The 22,760-nt window shown below is 36.3% G+C and overlaps 2 protein-coding genes across 13 annotated transcripts in view; one reads left to right on the forward strand and one right to left on the reverse strand.

The window, feature by feature from the left end:
• The window catches only part of Nrm (neuromusculin), a 427,671-nt gene that overhangs the window by 390,639 nt on the left and 14,272 nt on the right, over positions 1 to 22,760 (forward strand). For 6 of the 11 annotated variants that reach the window (XM_072016774.1, XM_072016771.1, XM_072016773.1 and 3 more), the window contains 2 exons: positions 1,097 to 1,204; positions 3,858 to 3,979. In XM_072016774.1, the coding sequence (XP_071872875.1) occupies positions 1,097 to 1,204; positions 3,858 to 3,979 (230 nt within the window). Of the gene's footprint in view, positions 1 to 1,096; positions 1,205 to 3,857; positions 3,980 to 19,920; positions 21,016 to 21,863; positions 21,998 to 22,760 lie in introns of those variants that run through there. The other 5 variants (XM_072016778.1, XM_072016779.1, XM_072016776.1 and 2 more) reach the window with 4 other exon arrangements.
• Positions 1 to 22,760, reverse strand: part of Kar (monocarboxylate transporter 10-like protein kar) — a 195,950-nt gene that overhangs the window by 91,202 nt on the left and 81,988 nt on the right. The window lies entirely within an intron of this gene.

Raw genomic sequence — 22,760 nt, forward strand, 5'->3', positions numbered from 1 at the left:
ATCTAAAAAGATGTAGGCGTGTTTTAAAAAGAAATTTCCAATTAATAGAATATCTGATAGAAACATGGAAGCTTAAAAAGCAGTATTAATTTTTCTCCATTATCAAATATAATTTAATCGTCATAATATTCCACGGATGCAATCCGTTCCTGAAGGTACGTTTACCAATCATATAATTTTTCTGTAATTCAAGCTCGCGTGGTACTAAAAACGAGGCACGTGAAACGTAATTCTAGATTAAAGCGTCGCGTAAAAGAAGGTAATAACGCTTGCTACCTGTAATTAGTATGTTTAATGCCGTTTGTATCAGCATGTGTATCAAATGCGAATGCTACAGGAATGGAACGTGTACTGGAAAAATTAAAAATTTCCAGTCTGCGTGTCTTCAATTAAATACCGATGCGAAAGAATTACATTTTAATTAAAAGGATGCTGTTTTATTTTTGTCATTTTTAATTCACGGCACAAGTGGAATTACGTTTTTCGTTCTTCGTTTTCATAGTAACCTTCTTTTAGTTAGTCGTTACGTGTTGGTGTCGCGATGTTATTCTCTCGCGAGACATTATTTCGCATGTTTTCTCTTCATTTAACTAAACATTCATTCTAATTTTCTAATTACTCGACAAAGAAAAACAAACGCAATGTGCAAGGTTGCTCGCAAAATTATGTTGTCACGATGATGTGAATCTATATAGAATTACGTTTGCAATCCTCGAAAAAGAAAATGTGCAATTTCTCACAAACAATTAAAAATTCATCTGTGTTTAAAGTTCTTGTTTCTTTAATTCATTTATCAATGCCATTGTGTCCTTCGTTTCTCAATTGCACTTGTATTATTATTCCATCGAACCTTTAAAGACATGCAATTTGTAAAATTTTTGAAGATCGAAATTTTGTCCAATTAATCGACATTGCTTAATTGATATATTTGTGATTACAGAATAATATAATTACTTTTCATAAATGTTGTGCACGCCAGCGAGCTGCATGAAACAAAAATTGCTTCACTCGTTCGGTATCGTTGCTTGTTCCTTCTTCTTCTTTCTTTCTTTTTTTTTTTCTTTCTTTCTTGTATGTGTTTTGTGTGTCCCCTTAGCTGTGACTTACAAAAGAATAGCGCCGCGGCAGCGGATATTGCATGCAGAATCATCGTGCGAATTGAACCGAGGCAACATCTCCCGTAAGCGAAAGAAACCAGGCGCAGGTACGTACCAAGAATTCGTAGAAATGTGCATGATTCGAGATCTAACAACAGTCTGTAACCGGTTTTCTTCCCTTTGCCATCAACCTCGGCCTATTTTCTTGCGAACAAGCATATTTTTCCAAGGTGTAGTGTTTCTACGTACAGGAGACTTAAAAACGTGTGAAAATGATTGGAAAATCGCTTATTAAATGTTGAAAGATCAATAAAACACAACACGAAATTTTAGTACCAACTTCTTCGTAACGATCAAAAAATAGCATAACAGAAAAGAAAAATGTGGAAAGGACAGGTGAGCCATAAAATACATATTTCTTTTCCGTTTGGAATATATTGTTGCGTGCATCGTCTCAATAATTTTCGAGCATGGTTGCGGATATTGATTAGAGTTATAAATTCAACATTGACGGCAGCAATTTCATGAAGCAAGCACACAATTTGTAAACAACCACAATGTAAAACATGAAAAGAAGAAACGTGTGAAGACTCGCCTTCTCTTTCATATTTATAGAACTGATATCCAACTGATATCTGTAATTAAAATGGCATTGAGTTGAAGACGCTGCGAACCACATTCAAAGTCCATTAAATCAACATATAGACATTTGTACATACAGACGTGAATACATATTTTAGAGCAATCTTGTTTATTATATATTATAATTATTAACTATATATATATATTTTATATAATTAAATTCAGCTAGAGAAAGATAATGTCATATGTTATTATTTCAATTAGCAAATACAGTGTTTATACAAATTTCGAAGCAGTGAAATCATATAAACTTTACAATTACTAAACGTATGTAGTATAGAATATGTAAATTTAACCAAAACAATACATTGTAATTATTACAATTATTGGTTGCAATATTTGTAAAAATTTTCAAACGCTGGTATAAAATAAAATAATCGTGGAATATATTTAAAAATAATTAGCCTTCGTCGTTTGCGTTTCACCTTTGCAAGTTTTGCGATTTAACATTCTGTCGAAAATAATATTTCATCCGGCGAATATTTCCCACTTACGGTTGAAAAAAATTTGTAGTCCGTTCCAGGTCCCAGAATCATCCTCTATGTATGTATATACGTACTATACTGTTTAATTAAACGATTCATTTTGATAATGGAATCGTTGTAACGTAGCATACCGATACAGCGAGCTCTGGGTGGAAATTATTGTTTCAATACGCTCTTTCGGCGTAATGAAACGAGCTTCTCGGGTTTCTCCACGATCTCGAATCTGATTCGCGTATTTTCAAAATATGTGGGTGACGAGGTGACTCGCTTTGGTGCACGTAAATGAGCAACGTGACATTTTTACCGGCGATTCGAGCTGCGATGGAAATTGAGAAAGAAAATATTTGCAGGGGAATCGACGCGATTCAATCTCATTGTTGATTCGTTATAAATCCTGTACGTATAAACATTCGCGTGCAAATAACGCGCAACGTATATACACATAGACACCGTATTTATGTACGATACATAACTACGAGATGATTGTTATTTGCGTAATTAAAGCTCTGTGCCGGGCGGCGTGAAAGTACTTTGCGTAAAGCGTCCTAATTTGTTATATCGGGAAATTGTTATGTAATTTATCGTTATCGGGAACGAGATGGTCGTTGAAACATTACGATCGTCGTGATAGATACGTCAATCGTTGCTGAAATTCTAAATTGCATATTATAGTTACAGTAATATTTTTCTCCGATCGATAGTTCTTTTATGTTAATAGAATAATTCCAATCAGTCTGTTCAAAACGTTACAGATCAATCGTCTACGATTAGGGTTTTGTTTGTCTATTTAAAAACAGTAGACTTAATTTGGAATCTACAAATTAACAATTATTATAAATAGAATATGTTAGTATAATAATAAAGGAATAAGATAAAATTGAAACTAGTAGAATATGACATATTATTAATTTGTCTATGAATACTAGATAAACTATAATATATTTACTATTAATACATAGTAAGAAACAAATAAAATGAAATTTAAAGAATATAAGACTCGAGACATATCACTTCCAAGTACCATTACATTACAGTGACAATTATAACACACGAGAAATTTACTTAAAAAACTTGTTAATCGAAATATTTGAAAAAAGACAGTAACCAACAAATATATTAATTACAGACGAATTCTGGGTTAAATTTAATTACTACAAAAATGACGATAGAGCAAAAAGAACGTAATAACCTACGACCAAAATTCAGACTACCATAGTTAGGTCTCTGTTAAGGTGAAATTCAACATCCGTACCGTCCATTGACAAGAGGGGAAACACTAACCAAGAGGCTCTATATATTCCTCGTTATAATTTCCTTAGCTCTAGATATAGCCACTCACACTTGTTCTAGCATTTGCAATTACACCTGAATATTTATCAAATCAATTCTCTGTTTCTCGTTGCCTTTGTCTGTCTATTGGCTCTCTGCCTCTTACCTTCGTGCACCGGAGATTTCTATTTCACTCTGAAAGTACAAGTCCACTATAGAATCCTTCTTCGAGAAGGGACCACACACAAGTTTCTCTCTCTCTTTCTCTCTCTCTACTGTTTCTCTCGTAGATTTCTCACGAACAGTCGACACGTCACGTGTCCCCGTTTAATTACGCAAGATCATGTTTCGTTTGCGCTTACAGATCCCAATCAAGCTGCGAATAACAATCACGTGAACAGCGTGTCGGAGGGCCTTCCAGAGTCCGGCGCGAAGACGTTTTATGAGAATCTACCCTTCCATGGAATCCAAGCGCCGCCTAACAAGGTCAGTATGAAGAATCGATCCGTGCACGAGCATCCTTCCGTTTCAGCATGATCATCGTCCTTTTTTTTTTTTTGTTTTTCTTTCTTTCTTTTCATCTTTCGTTTCAATACACGTTGCAATCGGCCACGTGTTGGTAACGGTGAGATGCAAATTTAGATATGAGATTCAAAAATTCAAAATTGATAAACGATGCGAAATTCTTGTGATCTTTCGTTTGATGGTGAAGCATAGTGTAAAGTACAAGCGATGATATCACGTTCCACCCTCTTGCATAATCGAATTAACCCTCGACTAATATCGTTGATACGTAGGTAGTTATAACAATTTCGATCAAGTTAGCTTACTTGCTTTCGAGTTATCTGATTTTAATTTTATTAAAGCTAATCGCAATGTTGTTTAAGCGAAAGGATTAAAGGTGTTTCGATTCGAAAGGTGTAGATTAATAAATGGATACCGCTTATGATACGATGATATACAACGACGGATTTGTGCTTGTCGGATAAAGACGCAACATACCAGGAGAATGCGATCTCGCTATTAGAAATATTTGGGAACTTGGCAAATCGCAGCTTTCGTCGCTGCAAGATCACAAGAACGTCGCGTCAATTGTCTGTAGGTATTTCGTTACACTTTGATCATGTGTGTAAGTATAGGTTTCGTGAGTGAACAACTATACGTTTATTATCGAGGCCCGTGGTGCGCGCTACAACTCGCCTGAAATTTCCCTGGAAGTAGTTGCTCTTAATCGCTTCACCGTTGTTACAAATCGTAATCTATCATTTCAAGTTTCGATTTTAACTTTCTACGGCGAATTAAGATCGTATATGAAAAGTTGATCAATCTATGTATATTGATTAATTTTCCTCCACTGAAACAACCCGTGAGCAACCGATCAAGATAGAAAGCTCGCGTTACCAACCTCTCGCCGTTAAACAGTAGTCGACGAACGTTAAACCGTCGTTATTTAATTGGAAGCAAAGCGTTCTGGCAGCAGTTGAACATTAACCTGAACGTACACTCATGGCCACTTGAAATAGAACAGAGAGGAAGAAAAGACAGCGAGTTAACCTCTCGCGCTTCTCTTAATTAGCAGCGCGAAGTTAGAAATACGATAATGAAAGAACGAGGAAGTACTTTGTCCAACACCATGATAGAGCAGTAAAATGTGACAAGACGATTAGGAGGGTTCTAGTAATAGGATAAATGTTTTTACTACCACGGTCGAGGCAAGAGAAGAAGACCAAATCGATGATAGAAACGAGCATAATTTGATTAAAAAAAAAAAAGAAGAAGGGAGGCTCGAAAATATCAGGAACAGCCGGATGTTCGAGCTCCTCGGCCGCGAAACGCGTCACCGGAAAGTCAACGTGAAATAATTGCATTATAACAAGCTGGAGTGGTGGAGTACCGATAGTTTAGACCTTGGCTCTTTCCGAATAGGAACGCGAAGAACGTCAGAAACACTGAGCGCAGAAGAGAACCTGGTGTACTGCACTTTGTGCCCGCAAGAGACCCTTTAAGCATTGGAGAGTCAAGGTTGGAAAACGTTCTACCTCCTCATCGCTGGCGTTCAACTTCTACTTAGTTGAACGATGGTCCTTTTCACGGAGACGATTAGAAGCGATCGAATCTGCTTTGCTTTGATCGAACTTCGCTTTCAGAGCGAGATCTGGATTCTAGAGGAAATGGTTGAATATAGCGGAATAAATAGATGGAACTGGACCATTTGCAGCTGTGTAAATGAAACCCAAACATAGATAGACGGGTATAGATAGATCGATTTGAAACAAAATAGTGCGTTGTAGACAGGTTTTTAGTGAAGGATATAAGATAGTGGAAACTATATCTAAAACTAAAATAGAAGTGGATTTAGTAGATAATGAAGGATATAAAACGAAAGAATAGAACTATATTTAAACATATGATAGAGATCAAATTATACTCGGGTAATAAAATTGAGAAATTTATGAGACGTGTAGTTGATTAGTTTGGTTCCTAAGAGACTCGTATAATATTAGAACGTAACAGCAGGTACATGTTGACAACAGGAGCAAGTAGAATCGCCTTAATATCTCACGTTTAAATAAATAGCGTAAGACGAGACCGCGTACATTAAAAAATTCCTCTCGTGCCCGATATTACCAATAATTAAAAATCGAGCATAGCGGGCATATCTGCCATTAAAATAGATCGAGCCAGCTGGAAGATTAAACGGCGAATAATTCAACGTACCTAGTCGCTAGCGAAGCTCAATTTAATATTGTAACGTTTTAACCTCCTTTTTCGACCCTACCGGAAGCCTTAAATTCCACGCGCTGTCCCATACGTTAATACTTAAAGTCGCCAAACTCGCGACACCTAGTCACACCTATATTACCCGCAATGTGGTTAACGAACAAGCGAACCATCGATCGGTGTCACGCATTAAATAACAAACCGGACGCAAGGTCTAACGATGCAGCTAATGCAGTGTCTCAGGGTGAGAAAGGTAAAAGGATACGAGAGAAGCCATCAACTTTTTACGAGATGATACTACATATTTGACGACATGCTTTACATTGTTATTGTCTGACCTGAACTTAAGAAGCAGCATTAAACTATATGGGATTTTTATAAATACGTGGATGTTGTTTATACGGCTGATTCTATACATATACACGTGGATTTCAGTCTACTTTCTGAGTTTTGTAGGGAATGTAATTTTTCATTGAAACGCCTGCATACGTGCAATCGACCTTGCACCAGTGTACGCATTTGGTGGAACAGTAGGGAACATTCAGTGATATAATAATGTCACATGTAGCAAATTGTATGTAATAAACATTATTGTATAGCAAATGATAGGCGGACATTTTCAAAAGTAATGGAATCAAGCCTACCTATAATCAAGAATGGTAAATCGCAGGTGAATAACTGTTGGATAATCAAAACTCGTGATCACTGCTATAACAAGTGAGTACACTATCGGAACTCTTTCAAGAAATAACCGTTTAAAGTAGGATATAGGCGTTGTACTACATTTAATATCAATTTCTTAAGTTCTCAGGAAGTAATCGCTTCTTCTGCAACATGTTTCTATACTTTCTCGATGAAATTACACTTATTAAGAGGTTAAAACGACACTTAGAAAATGTTGTTTGCTTATCAGAGAAAAAGATTACAATTTGTTATAATGTTTTCTCTTTAATCTAGTATCCAAGAATAATTACTATAAACAAATTGTTTGATTTTAACATAATGATATGTATATAAAAGTAAACGGCAAAAATACGATTACGTTCATCGTGTAATTAACGCAGCAGTAGTTAACTATATTTAATTACTTTTGCATTATGAGAAGAATTAAACTCCGCAATATAGTACAGCGTTATTAATTCTTCACATTCTGAATAAATTTTTAATGAATATAGCTTTCTAATAACAGCTTCCTAATATGAATGATGACATTCATTCTTGTGTAGAATAATAATTCTATGTATAATGATACAAAGAGTAATTTAATTATAATAAAAAGTATCGTATTAAATGACGTATAAAAGGTACACTGTTCCATTTGACAGAAATATATTCTATTTAAAAGAAGTGTGTTCTAGAAACCTTTAAAACATCTCCAATTCCGTAGCAAATACATGTACCACGCGATGTATCATTCAAAACCATTTCATTTTGCCTAGTGAAATTTTTATCTTCCTACCTTCTATCGTTTTAAAGCTATGGCTTGACCCAGTTTCATGAGATACCCCATAAATAAGTAATCTTTTCCTTTCCAACCTAGGACAACGGTACAATAACAAAGAAATAAAATAAAATTGCTAAAACATACAGTAGAAAGTGTATAAATAGGAATATTTTGTTTTCGTAGCTCGCGTGAAATATTTAAATTAGTATCGTTTTATTATCGAATGAACTATTCACGGAACTATAATAAACGTTGAAAAAATACATACCGTTTTAGGGAAAAATATAATTGAAATGCACAACCAAGAAATTGCCAAAAGTAGGCACTTGTATTTATCTATGTACGTGCTCGTTGCTGTACACAATGAAAGAACCGCGAATATTTATAACATACAGATATAACATGCAACATTTTATGCATTTGTGCAAAATTTAGAGATAGAAAAATTGCACAGCACGCGACTATTATACGATACACAAAAATACAAAAATATAAAACATATGCAAAGAGAGTACAGTGCTCGTTACAATTTTTAACAAACAATACGAACTTCCACTGAAGTTAAGTTCTAATTTCTTCGTTGTATCCACAAAAGTATAAATTCGTATGAAAATCCGCAGCCTACTTATCATTTAATGCAAATGTAACCCAATAGATACGACATTATTCGGCTGGAAAATTTGCTTTCCTACATTCCCATCAGCGGCAGCGCTTGAACGAGGACAAAATCGTATAAGGGGTTGGAACCCTTCGACAGACAGAACTAAGTTTACAGCGTCTGCCGTGGCAGAAGTGGAGTTAATTCTCTCTTATTTAACCAAGTGTCCCCGTAATGGCCGTATCGGAAGCAGGTACGGTTCGTATCCGAAGTAATTGAGTATGGACAAGAGTGGAGAGCGCGAAGAGGCAGAGGAGAGTGTGGATATTAGAGAAGGGGCCCTTTGTCGAGTATCTTCTGGTTCCGGAAGCTTTTACCCTCGCCTCGTTCGTCGAAGATCCATATTTCATCGTGGCAACCACTCGCCCATCCGCGACAGATTAACGCGTAAATTATCGATCGATGGTTACATCATGCGTCCAAATGTTTATTTATTCGAATCCAATGGTATCGCGACGAGAAATGGCCACTTTTCCAGACCCTGCTACAATATCGCTGATTATTATTTGCCTGTCGATTTGCCATTCACGCGTTGATGAAATTGGAGTGAAATTATTAGTTTCACGAAGATGAAAGGGGCTGAAGAGTATTTGAAAAGGTAAAAGTTCGTTTGAAACGAATCAGTTGATGAATACGTGAAATGTAATGTATCCAGCTCGTTTATATTATTCGTATTTGGCCATGACAAAATGCGATAAGATGATTTCGTTGAAACGATCGATGCTTTTACTTTGTGCCAGATCTTTGGGTCTCATATTTTTTTTTAACAAAGAACGTTCAGTGGAATTCTTGATCGCAAGTCAAACACAGTGATTCAAAGCATGTTCCAATAATTTCAAACGCGTACAGTTTCGAGTAGGATATATTATATAGTATATACAGTATATAATAAAATCATAAACATACTTATGAATAACGTGATAAGAATGATCAGCATATATTCAATAATCGTTATTAAGATAATGATAAAGCTGAGCGATTCGACGAATTTCGGGGATTTTGTATTAAAATTATTTTAAACGAACAATGTAAATTACCGTGAACGCTCGTGTATTCAAAATTCATGAAAAGATTGCCCGTAGCATATTTGCCATATTTAACATATCGTGTTTATATTATCCTTTGATATAAGGGTTTTTTTACATTCCGAACCGTACATGTATTGATAATGTGAAACGAATATACCGTATACGGTGAAAGTATGAATTTCAAAGCAAATTAACATACACTAATTACCAGGGACGGAATATCGCTACAATTTATTGTATTTAAACTACTACTCTGTAATTAAAACCGGAACATCTATTCGTATCTATTTATATTTATCGTATTTAAAATAATGCGTTCGCGTGTAATAATCTGGATATCTTTCAGCCTGGCCACATCAATTAGCTATTTTAATTATAATCGGTATAAAGTACATCGAGCTGAAACATCTCTTTTTAATCATTTACAATAATATTAAATGATATTCCACATTACGTAAAGACAAAGGAAGAACTGAATTCACTTACGGTCGATAAAATTATAAAACTAATTAGCTTTCAATCGTAAAATAACAAGCGAACATTATGTGTAATGACGTAGAACTTTCACTAAGCCTAAAATCGTTTAAATTTAAATAAATTGACTTCAATTTTGCGTTCATACAAATAAGTCAAGATTACTTGAAGTTCTTTGAATCTAAGTAACTTTGTTTCCAACATAAGTAACATTGTTTCGTCTAACAACTGCTGTTCCTTTCGAGTTAAGAAATAATTAAAATACTTTCAACTTCACTTGAAGGTTGAAAGTTGAATGGCCAGTTCACGTTAATAAAATAGTTTCAAGCTACTTGAACGCAAGCAACTCGACGTAAAGTAACTTAACTAGTGTGAAAAGGCGTAATTTAACTGGATATTTTAAAATCAAACGAAGAACAAGTACACACTGAAAAAATATCAAATTATTCGAATTCAGGTAACTAATTGACTAATTTGCGAAATTACGAATAAATTGCGAAACTTCGATTTGCGTCTGACAAATGAAAATTCAATTGAATTAAAAAGAAATCCGAAAGCTGTAACGTCGATGAAAGCTACGAAAGATATGAAATAACTCAGCGACTTTCAAACACAGAAGAATATCTTACTTTAAGGAAAAAAAAAAAGAAAAAAGAAAAAAATGGGAAAACGAGGAGTTTGTATAGTGGAAGGTTGACTTTCACATCACGAAACTCACAGATGATTTATAAGGAAGCATTACGTCTGTGCTCGTTTCTATCTGCTGATAACTTTGATCATTTCGAGTATGAATTCTCCCCGACGGACTTATTCAATTCATTTTTCGTTATATCGAGCAGCCCTCAAAGCGAAAGAGGAAATCTGAGAACCGAAGAAAATGGCGCCGCGCAACAATTCCCAAGCGAGTAGCTTCTGAACTTTTCTCCTTCGTCGAAAGGATGTCGCCAAACCGTGTTTCGAGACAAATTCGATCGGAGAACAGCGTATCGATTAGCAGAAAATTTCCATCGATTCTATTGGAGAAAAATAATAATAAACTATAACTCATTAAAGTATCCTGAACGTTTACTATGAGAAACTCGGATATCTACGTACATGTATCATATAATGCGCTATATAAAATGTATCAAAGTTTCATTAGCACCGTAACAAGGCACAATTGTCAATATTATATTGGTAAAATTTGATATATAATAATTTGAAATATACGGCGGAACACGGTCGCTCGAAGCATAAAATAATTATTAAAGACCGCTTCGCTAAACATCGAGGCTTATTAATATAATGGATAATTGATTATTTAAATACATTTGCGATTTCTGCAAAATCTATACTTGTATTAAATATTTTATAATTTTTATATAAATTTACAAACTTCCAAATTTTACCGGAACGATCATGATACTCGAGTTTTATTACGCACATCGAGTATCTATAAATGGTGTTCAAATACTTTGGTGAACCACTGTATGTCGAAATAATACGTATCGAGATTGACGATGCTTGCAGTTCCGTTTGCTCAGGTGAAACAGTTCGAGTTAAAATCGTATCGTAATTTCGCGAGAACTCTGAAACACGGTCATGCTTTATGAAACTTCTATAATAAACATCGTTGGGAAGCTCGATTGGTGTTTAACGTGCAGAGTGTAATTCTATGGCTATGTTTTCCATTCGGAAACATTTTTTGGATATATCGTGTTTTATATTGCGCTTGATTGCGAATTTATAACATAAACGAACGTTGGGCTCGATCTTTTTTTTTTCTTTTTTTCGAAAAATATTGTCACATCAAAAGGATTTATCAGTCGAAACGCTAATGGCGACGGATTTTACAAATAATTTGTATTATGAAATGTCTACTTTTGTACTTTTTGTTACATCTGAAAACTGGCCAGTTAAAGAAACCTGATTCTTATTGAGGATCATGATTAACTGTCATACGTTGTAAATGGGAACATGTATTTTCCATGTTTACTGATGCTTTTTCGTCAATTTGTGAACAATGTTTGTTCATTTTTTTTTTTACAGTTCTAACAGTGAAATTACCAATTCGTAATATAATACAATTTATACAGCATGCATAGATAACGATTAAGGATAGTGCAAGTGGTGTGAAAATTTGTCGAATAAATGTAGACAGGTACACTGTGCGATACGGTGACTAACAAAATTTGATGTTGAAAACTGATATCATATGACGTTCAATAATTTTCACGTTGCCCGGTTTTAGTACTATTCGTCTCTCTACTCGAGTCTTAATCGTGATTGACATTAATTTGAAAATTGTCATTTGCACGAAAGCTAGTCAGTCGAATCGAGCGAATTTTAATAATTGGAAAAAAAAATGGTGAAACGACGATATTTCGGTAGATTGGTATTTTCAGAGATGGCATAATATCTACTTATACATAGTGAAGTGGCATTTCTAATCGTGTTTTGTTCGAAACATTTAGAAAAAAAAAAGTAGCAGCGAGTCAAACAAGGCTTGCCATTTCTATACAAAAATAATAAGATAAACAATTAAATTAATCGGATGATTTCAAATTAATAAATCCAATAACATTTCTTCCAGAAGAATTTTCAAATTAGCAACTCAGGATTTCTAAACTGTATGATAGGTTTTTAATTTGACGAGATTTCAGATATGTACCATGATCTTGAATTGTAACTTAAACAGAACATCGAGTGTTCCTTTAATTAAATTTCCCTCCTCGTTCCTTCCAGAGAGCAGAAATTACTAAAAAAGAAACGATACTTTCTACCTTGTCCTTTATTTCCAATTAAGGCTCGTAGAATCAAAGTATCATAAGCAAATCTAAAAAAAAAAGAAAAAGAAAAGGACAGTAGAACTCGAGAATCCGAGGGCTTACGATAGGAAAAGATGGCGGGGAAAACGTTTTCATTTCAATAAAACGAACGATACGATCTGAGCTCTGGTAAACAACCTCTTAAGATAAAGGTTTAGGAGACTCCGAAGGAATTTATTCGTTAAACGTTAAGCTCGCGATCTTAGTTTCTGTCATAAGGAGAAATGTACGACGATCGCTTGAACAGGAAAATCCCGGCGCAATACTGTTGTCTTAATTTGAATATCGAAGTACAGTATCGCGTATAATGAAATTGAATGTATATCGTATTTAGTCGCGATAACAGCATACTGTTAGTAATTCCGCGAAGATTCCCTCGTCACTTTTGCTTCGCCACCTTTTTATTTCGTTCTCGAACCCGTTTCTAAATACGTTTCTCTTTTATGCAACGCGTTCCCTCGCGTTATCAACGATGCGTTTACGACAACGAGAAGCAAAAGGGCGATGTAAAATTTTTATACGAAACGAATATTAGATGATGATAAGAAATAGTATTAAAACTTCGTAGTAAAATATCTATACGCGTTAATGTAGCGAAGGAGAATGCGGAAAGCGTAAAATTCGTGAGAGAATTCGGACTTGGTGGAGAACGTTAGTTAGGATATTGAAAGGAAAGAACGATATTGTATATTTTTCTAGAGGTGGAACATAATACTTTTTAAATTTACGAGTGCCTACTAGAAATTCGCACCTTATCTACTTATAGTTCCGTGCACGTCTTTCGAGATAAAATTTATAGAAGCAGAATGAATCTACTTGATCTTTCGCTCAGTTACACTTTATGATATTTAATCGAGATTATATATGGCAAAACGACGAAACATACGTACATAAATGAGTCTTCTGTCAGAAACGAAACTGATCGCATACAATTTCACTTTTTGTAAATTTCTCAACTTCATTATCTAATACGTTAATATTCTCAAGGAGTAGACGATTTATTTGTACAAGTTTATTTATTACAAAGAACTCGCATGGAACATCAAGTTACACGATAAATTTAAATAAATAATACTTGTATCATTTTCTTTTTTTTTTTTTTTTTTTTTGCTATTTTTCAATTAATTCGATCGATCGTGGCTCGTATAATAAATTCATTTCCACCGTGAAACGTAATAACGCTTATACTATTCTTCATAAGACGTTTACAGTGAACAAGTGTACTCTATTACTCTCGTAAAACACGGCAAAAAGACATAATCATTGACATAGTAGAATAATTATTAAAGAGAACGCTAATTTCGAAAGCCTAAGAACCCGCTCTAGACGATTAGGAAATAATTTATTGTTACGATCCAGCGGTTTTAATTGGCAGGCTGTTTACGTTTCACCCGAATTCGCTAATAAGAGTGGAATAAAAGAGAAAGGACTGCAGACCGTCTAAATTATTAAAGGGTAATTAGAAACGAGGGCTCCGATAAGGTCTTCGTAATGGCACCTCCTTTGCTTCATTAAGAAATAATTCACCCAGCCTGAGTGGAAAACCCGCTCGCCCTTTTTCCTCCGTTTCCTCCCTTTTCAATCCGTCGTTTTATTCTGATCTCGTCCACGACACAATGCCCGTGACGTATAATTGTGTATTACCCATTCTACCCTAATGCGTAAAATCCATTAACGTTAAAAATTATTTCACCCCGGAGGGAAATAGCCCGCGGGAAAAACAAACGAGAAAAGGGTTGGCTCCGATGCTCTACAACTACGTAAACAGCGTGATTTATCGTATATTCACTCGACAATGCTTTCCTTTCTTTTCCTTTTCTTCTATTATTTTTTTTCTCTCTTGTCATTGCTGTGTTTCGATTTTGGACGAAGCAAGAAATATAAGAACGTAAATCTTAAAGAAAAACTTTGTTGAATCTTAATCTGAAGTAAAGAATATAGCGTTGATAAAATGTATATCGATCTAGAGATGAATCTAGAAAGTTTTCAAGCATTTAAATACAATTGCCTTTAGATTTACCTTTGGATTCTTATAATTTGCATATAATGCTAGCAAAGTTTTACGTAGGACATATTTCTGCTTCGATATAAACGTTGATAATAAGAATAATAAGAAATTTGAAAGGATTCATTATCGCTTATTAAGTTATGAGTGTAATAGACTAGATCAGAAACAATATCGTACAGCTTTCATCAATTAACAGAAAGAACATTAGCTTCGTACTCTTTTAGAAACTTCCATTCATTAATCAATTCTCGAACCGATTAAACAAGAGATTAAACGTGGTATGCTGATTAAATATAGCCCACATTCTGCAAACAGTGAAGCAAAATTTAAAAACGATAATACATCCTCTTATCGAGATACTTCATCGAATTTCAGTGAAAAGTGCCATACAAGTTCCGTTTATCCGAGCAAAAATCAGCAGTATTATTCGCGATAAAACGGAGATCAAATACTCGAAAACGATTAAACAAGATCTGAAAACGATAATACATCCGATTACCGACGGAGTTCATCGTATTTCACATGGAAACACCATCCATACGATCATCGGCGTTCATTGGAAACAAAAATCAACAACATTATTCACAGTGAGAGGCCTCGTAGGGAAGCGCGGGGCCGAACCTTTCAAGCTAATAATTCGCCGAAAGTATTGCTTTCCTCCATTGGAATTGCAAAGCAGTTCTGCTAAAAACCGGTGGTGGTGGCTAACGTTCGGCGCAGTTTTTGTCAGTGTTTTGCCAGGGGGACGCTTAACTAAAAACTGGCAACGCGCTCCGTCGTCCACTTTCGACATCAAAGAGCGGATAACAATGAATAAAAGTTCTGCCCCCTTCCCCTAGAACGCTCCTAATTTCGGAAATGGAAACGAGCGGAACTTCTGCCGTGATCACGTCAAGGAAGCATTATTGTTCGGATTGAGGGACGAGCCAGGAGTGGGATACGAGGCTAAAATGTCACAAGAGAAATAATTAGCCTGTCGAACGAAGTTTTCGACCAACTCAGATTCCAGGCACTCTGATACCACCGTGCAACGACATTCCAAATGAGTTTCGACCCTTCCTCGCATCGATCGACCAAATACATCTTCGTCTACCTTGAATTTTCTACCGATGATTGTCCATTTTCTTCCATTCTTAACTAGAATTTTATTTTTTATTTTCATATGGGACGCAATAATATCATGGTATGCATCATACGCTCAAATTTGAAAGTTCTACAAAGTATGTCGTAAAGATACATATAGCTATTCGATTTCTGGCTCAACAAAGGTCAGTATTATTTCCTCTAAAAAACGTCGTTGTTATTAAAAAAAATAATAATAATAAACAAACGAAAAATCTAGATCATATGGACATGGTTTGATAATTCCAGTATTAAACTCAGTGTATAGCGAAACAAGAGAATCGGACCACTTCCAGTCGACTAAATCCTGGAAAATCTGCATGTATACCGAAATTCCCCATAGCGGTGATGACGGGCAGGCATTATCATCCATCTTGAACGCTTTGAACGAGACCATTCGGCCGGGGATCAATTTCCTAGAGACGCTAAATAATCAGCGAGTCGATAAATGTTCGCCAATTTGCATCTCACGTTACGCGCGCCTGGCCCTCCTGTGATTACGCTACGGAATTGCCACGATGCCTGATTAAAGATGCAACGCGGCATCGAGTGGCCTTCAAAGCCCTTTCGACACGAGACCTCATCCCTCTGTTGGACATCCATTTCAATAATTGCGTGTCTTACGATCGACCAACCGTTTCCCTATACCTGTTGTACTCCGCTCTCTGTCCATCTTTGTCTCGTGTTTAACCTTTTGTACCTGTTGTTGTGGTTGTCAGCTTCACGCACCAGCAGAGTTTCCCTTCGAAGAGGATAATTAACAAACTCTGTTACGCGTCGATGATTAACATTCGATAATTGAGTGTATCGGGAATGAAGTTACCAGCGTGTAGCAAGGTTCGAATGATGGAAGAAATAAATAGGGATAAAGAGGGATAAAAAGGGATATCGAGTCCACGAGGGAAGGAGAGTCGTGGTAATTGAGGTTCCTTTCGAACCTTTGAAAGTCGCGTCGAGATTTGAAAGAAAGGGAAGAGTATGTGGGAATGGAAGTTGTTAACGATGTGGTTAATAATGGACAAAATTTTGAAAAGAAACTGAGGGAGAAAGTAAAACTGATGCTTGACGTAACAATGACTTTTAAGGGAATATAGAAATGAAAGAGAATTATAGAAATTGTCACTGAAGTAGACTGTAATTGAAATCGTATAGCACGCTTGAATAGTTCGTTTCAGTTAGATTTGAACAAATTGTGACAGGTTGTTACGCAGATTCCTCTTAAACAAGAATTTAAAAGAAGGAAACGATTATACAGAAATCACAAAGATAATCCGTGAAGAAGAATCTATCTATACGATCCGTACTATCTTTTGTATCACTTAGTTTGTTAAACGATACAGCAAAGCTCGTAGTCATACGTGGTTAAACGAATTTTAAAATTCGAAATGCATCGCGTGTCGCAAAGGGATGAAAATTACGACGTGTCCTTAAAGCGTAAAATTCGTTCGGGAGGCGAAAGCCGTGGCGTCGATAAAGCAACGGTCGCCTCTCTCGATGTAGCAGAAGCGTGAAGGGTTAATGAATGGATATTCAGGCGAATCCGTGCAAACCACGGGCCGTCACGCCGGTGTCCGTAGGTGAATGGGAAACGAGTCGCGAGCGGTCACATCATAAATCGTCATCGACGCGGTGGATTGATCGATATTGCGCCCTGCACCCGTGTCAAAATTACACAGAGATAACAAATTAATTTTCCGATCACCTCGCGAAACCCGTCGAACACACCCGTTCGTGCTCGTTCCGGCAAATTTACTCGCTGAACACGATTTTCTCTTTATGAAGTCTCGTTCAGATTAACTTACTCGACTTCGCTTCGAGTTTGGGCCCGTACAAGTTGAGTTATGTAACTTTAAGCCTATGTTCGAGCTGTGGTAATCCGACACGGATATTTAAACCTTCCTTCAAATCGATTCGAGGTAACTTAACTTCAAACTTATCTTCCTACGAATCGAATTACATATTTCATTTAATGTCGGTTAAGTTTAAGTAACCTGATACGGATATGTGTAAAGCTTCGTTCAGATTAGTCAAGTCGTTGAAATTCAAGTAACTTGGCAAACCTAAACGAGACTTACATTCGTGTTTAATGCAACCTTTTCACGGCAATCGACTTCTTCCATCGTATCTACGTATCAAGGTAAGTGGAATGACTGAAAGCAACAGCGTGAAACAGCTAGAAAGCAGCCTGTTTTATATTTCTTCTGCTTGTTATTCGACGCTGGTCTTGAAATCGTTCCGAGGAATCGCCCAGCACAGCAATTTCGTCCACTCAAATTGAAATGAAGCACACGCGACAATAGCCGTCTCGATGGCCGGATCTCATTCTGCAGCCAGTATCCCAGTTTGTCCGTTTGGCCTGTTTGCTTGCACGGTACGCAGTTGACATTCGAGCGATGATAACTGGCTCTATGCTCGGTGAACAAATTTTTCGAACAAACGACCGATCTTGATTACAAATGCGTGTTGTCCTGCTCGATGACGAGAGACGCAAACGAACGATAATCGAAAACTCATATGATTCGTAATCTTAACTTTCAAAGAGGTCCGAGTACAATTCGTAATGCGGATAGAATAAAGATGATTTCTCAATGTAGATTTTCATGTTACACGAGAAAACGAGAAAAGATGCAATTTGAAATTAACGAGAAGAAATTTAAAACGTGTATACTGTACAATTAGAATTCTCGCGCGTTCTGTCTTTTATAAATGATATTTCAATTTTACAAAAAAAAGTTTAATTTATAGAAAAGGGACTTTTAAAAATACTCTAACATTAAAAGGAATTTTACATCGAAGAAACAGAAATAAGAGGACTTTGAATTATTCGTACGATTAAATCCACGTTCAACTTTCCGAGGAAATAAACTGGTTGCAGTTTGAAGACGATTTTGACGAAACCCAGAGGTTGTTCAGTGCAAAAATATCGCGCGAAATATTTAACATGTATATAGGAGCGTCGTTAATATAAACAATTCGTTGGAAGGCTACGAAGATAGATTTTCGGCGGATGAGAGCATAAACTTCTCGAATATTTTTCGCGTAAAAACCTTCCATCGCGTTCCGATATTATTCGAAATTAAATACGGAAGTACCTTGAAACAATGAAAACTAATAATAGCGGCTGCTTCGCACGCGGTTTATTTATTTCCAGCGGCATTTCCTTGTCGGCTTTAAATATGAACGTTCGACGAGTGGTCGAGCTGCAAGAATTATATTTTCGATAATTATTTCGATTCTCCTGCTTCAAACTTTATATCGTAGTATTTATAATAAAACACAGATAAATCGAAGATCAGCTTGTTCATTAAGATCAGTTCACAGGTTAATTCGCTAGAATACAATTATTTGGTTCTTTATATTATTTATACCAGGTGGACTTGCTCAACTATGCATTTCTATTACCATATAAGTGAATTTAATTAACTGGCAAGTATTTCCAATATTTCTTGGCACTGAACTGTCTGAAGGGTTTTAATTCTTTGCACTCCAATTCCACTAGAACGATTGAAAGTGAGAATCTTACATTATCTTTTATTACAGTTTATTATTCAATTTGTAAATTACATTCATAAAATCCAGGTAAAAAACTTTATTATTCGCATCACCTCAGGGAAGTATAAAATTCTTGAAGATAGTAATTGAATTGATACGTTCTTCAGAGAGACTTACTCGTCATTGTTCGAGAAGCTTAATGTCGTTAATTTGAAGAACTACTTTCTATAGGTATCAAATGTGAAGTCAAAAATCAATACTTCGTAATTGCAATGTAACCTCTAACTTTATGAGGTGCATCGGTCGATATCAAGTATCAAATCAATACACGGTGTACCACAATTCCCCCACGAAACGATGTACTGTAAATTTGGAAACACTTTGTACGATATAATCGATAAATGGCATAACTGAGAAATTATTTCGACGATATATTCTAGAAAAAAACTTAGAAACACCCGGTATCGGTATAGTAGATGTCCCAAGTTCTAAAAATTCTCACTTACCACGTAACGATATCCGCATAAAATTAAAAATTTCTATGTACGAGGTATATGAATATGTATAAATTTCTATATGAATATCTATAAATCATAAAATGCGAGCGAAGACGAATCGGAGTGGAAAGAGTGAAACTCGAGCGTAAGTAGCGGCTGGTTGTCTTTTGTTTTAGTTGGTTTCTCCTATGTTTGCCCGAGTTTCGGCTTTGCATGGCACGTTGCATCATCACCATCGTCGTCATCATCGTTCGGTACAGAGCTCGCCATGTCCCTCGCGGTCGCCTAGCAGAACGGCGTCTCTCTGTGACGCTAGTTCCGGTTATGAATCGACCAGGAGCCACCTAGGCCCTCACTATAGCGACTACAACATGCCCAGGAATAATTCGCCCGTGTTGAAATACAACAGCCTAAAGCCACGCCGAAGGAAGCACAAACGTTCGCAATTCTATTCACTGAGAATGTGTCGCAGGCACGAGAACAACGTGCACAGGAAGTATCAGCTTTACGCTATTCCGATATACAAGTGCCCTCATAAGAACGGAAGTACCAGTACGATCACGACTATCGTCAGATCTGGTACACCGTCTTTATCCACCAACCAATCGGATCAGAATCAAAATTTTAATGAAAGTTCGAACGAAAGTCGTTCGAACAAGGATCGATCGGACGAGAAACAGTCGAATCCGACAGTGGCGCAACCACCGCCGATTCCAGCGCCAAGAAAATTGAAGAAGACCGATCCCTCGAAGCACACCTATCAAAACGTTCCCCCTCCCGTTTTTCCACCGAAAAACATCTCGTTGCCGAGGACCAAGGTTTGTCGACTACTCGTGTTCCTTCCTATGTACGTTAAGTACCCGTATTCGTAGCAGTTCGTGAAGAACCGTTGCTGCCGCCCCCAGGAGATCGCTCGTTTCTTGCGAAGCCGTTGAAACGAACACACTGGGATTGATCGTCCGCTGGGTGATCGATCGATCGGACCAATCGTTCGTTCTTGTGTTCTATCTACGTATCTGTCTGCTTTTTATAACATGTTTTTCGAGCTGGATAAGATGCATGTTCTTTGAGGGACGGGTTTATTTACAGTCGTAAAGAAAAATGGAGAGGATTTATGGAACATTTGTTTGATTAGCTTGATCACGCTTTTTGAAGGAATGTTATGTAGTTTTGAAAGAAAATATATTGTGATACTGTTAGGTAACAGGATCTGCCACGTAATCGGAACAGAGTTGTAGAAGGAAAGATTTGATTATTAAATAAAATTATAGAAAAAGATTAGATATTCAATTTGAAATGAAATGAAATTTTCCATTCGCGAGATGATGATGTCACTAATCAGCGGTTTCTATTCGATCAATTTCCTGTTGATTTAAGATACAGCGCTCGTATGATTTTCATGTCGCGATCAGTCAACATTCTAAAAACAAATGGTTAACGTTAAGAAATTAAAAGACAAGGACTTTGTTTAACAAACATCTTATGATCTAAAAACCAAATTTTCACCATTTCCATTCTTGCGTGCATCTTAATTACCAACTCGGTCAATATTCAACGACTTTCCGACGATTGTTCAATATCAGCCAACGATCTCATCCGTTCGATCACATCCCATCGACCCTGTGTAATTAGTCTACGCTTGGCTCGACCATTCTCTTCAATTGCCCACTGCTCCAGTCGTATAACGAACTAACGATGTTTATTGAAGAGTAGAAGCGGAAAAATTTTAAAATTCATGAACATTAGTCATTTTTTTAAATACTTTAAATTAAATAATCCTCTTTTATTCTATTTTAATAAAATTTGGAAAAGAGCTACGTTATACGTATTTTGTGTATAGTTATTTGTGCATTGCTCGATTATGGTATAAGTTACAGTACTTTTGTGGTATATTTTGAAAAAAGCAAAAATATATATATGTCATCCTAACAGTTCTAAGATGACAATTTATGTTTTGCGATTTAATATTTTTCTACCATTTTATCGCGACCAAGATTTAGGCAGCAGCAACGATATTCTCGAACATTGCATACAAAAGTAAATCCTATCCCTTAAGCACCAGTTTCTAATAATTAGCATCGCACCTACTGCATGAGTACGATTTACGTGTCCGCAATAGATATAAAACAGCAGCTTCGAGCAAATAGGAGGTAGAGTTGCCGGAGTTGCCGAGTTATAATCGGAAATCATATTTTCCCTGCTAAGCTGGATCTGGCCACCTATGTAGCGACCGTCCTTGTGTATGTCGGCCGCGTATCAAGTAAGTTTCCACACTCACGACACAAAAATACTAATACACACATACACACGTAAATAATAACTGTACACGTTGCTTGCCACAAAGCTTTTCAACCTCATTCATAAAAGGAGGTGAAATATTATTTCGAAGCCTTTTAAAGACTCAGTGGCGAGGTCCCTTTCTCATTTCCTTTTTTCTTTGTGTTTGGAGAAAAAAAATTCCCTTTTCCACGGAGTTGATATTGTTTTGAAGAGATAGTAAAAAAGATGTTTGCTCGGTCTATTCGAAGCGACGGAGAAAAGGAGATACGGATGCTCTGGTTCGCCGAGTCGTTTCTCGTCGACCGACGAGGAAAATCTTTTTGAGACGCGACACCAGCTTCAAACGATCTTCCTTATAACGAGTACTTTCGCCAAGAGGTACATGATAACCACGTTATGCTCATTCCCGGGATTGCTGTGTATAAGCTAGGATTTATATCTCGCGGTTAAAGAGAAAAGAGAAAATGTCGATCGCGGGTACTGGCTCTTTCACTAATGAAATATAAGAGAAAGAAATTTAGCAAACTATTAAATAAATTAATCGTTCCTCGGTGTAAGAGTATAGCAGCACCTCAAATATTATTGAATATATCGGACATAGGAATTTCGAAAATGATTCTGATATCGGAGAGAGGAAATTTTGTACTATTTCATTATCCATTACATAACTTTTCTTTTAAAAGATTTAACGAAAAAAAAAGAAGAAAACGTACGTTCAATTTATCTGAAAGAATCA

Source organism: Bombus fervidus, chromosome 14 (assembly GCF_041682495.2).
Source record: "Bombus fervidus isolate BK054 chromosome 14, iyBomFerv1, whole genome shotgun sequence".
Classification (NCBI taxonomy): domain Eukaryota; kingdom Metazoa; phylum Arthropoda; class Insecta; order Hymenoptera; family Apidae; genus Bombus; species Bombus fervidus.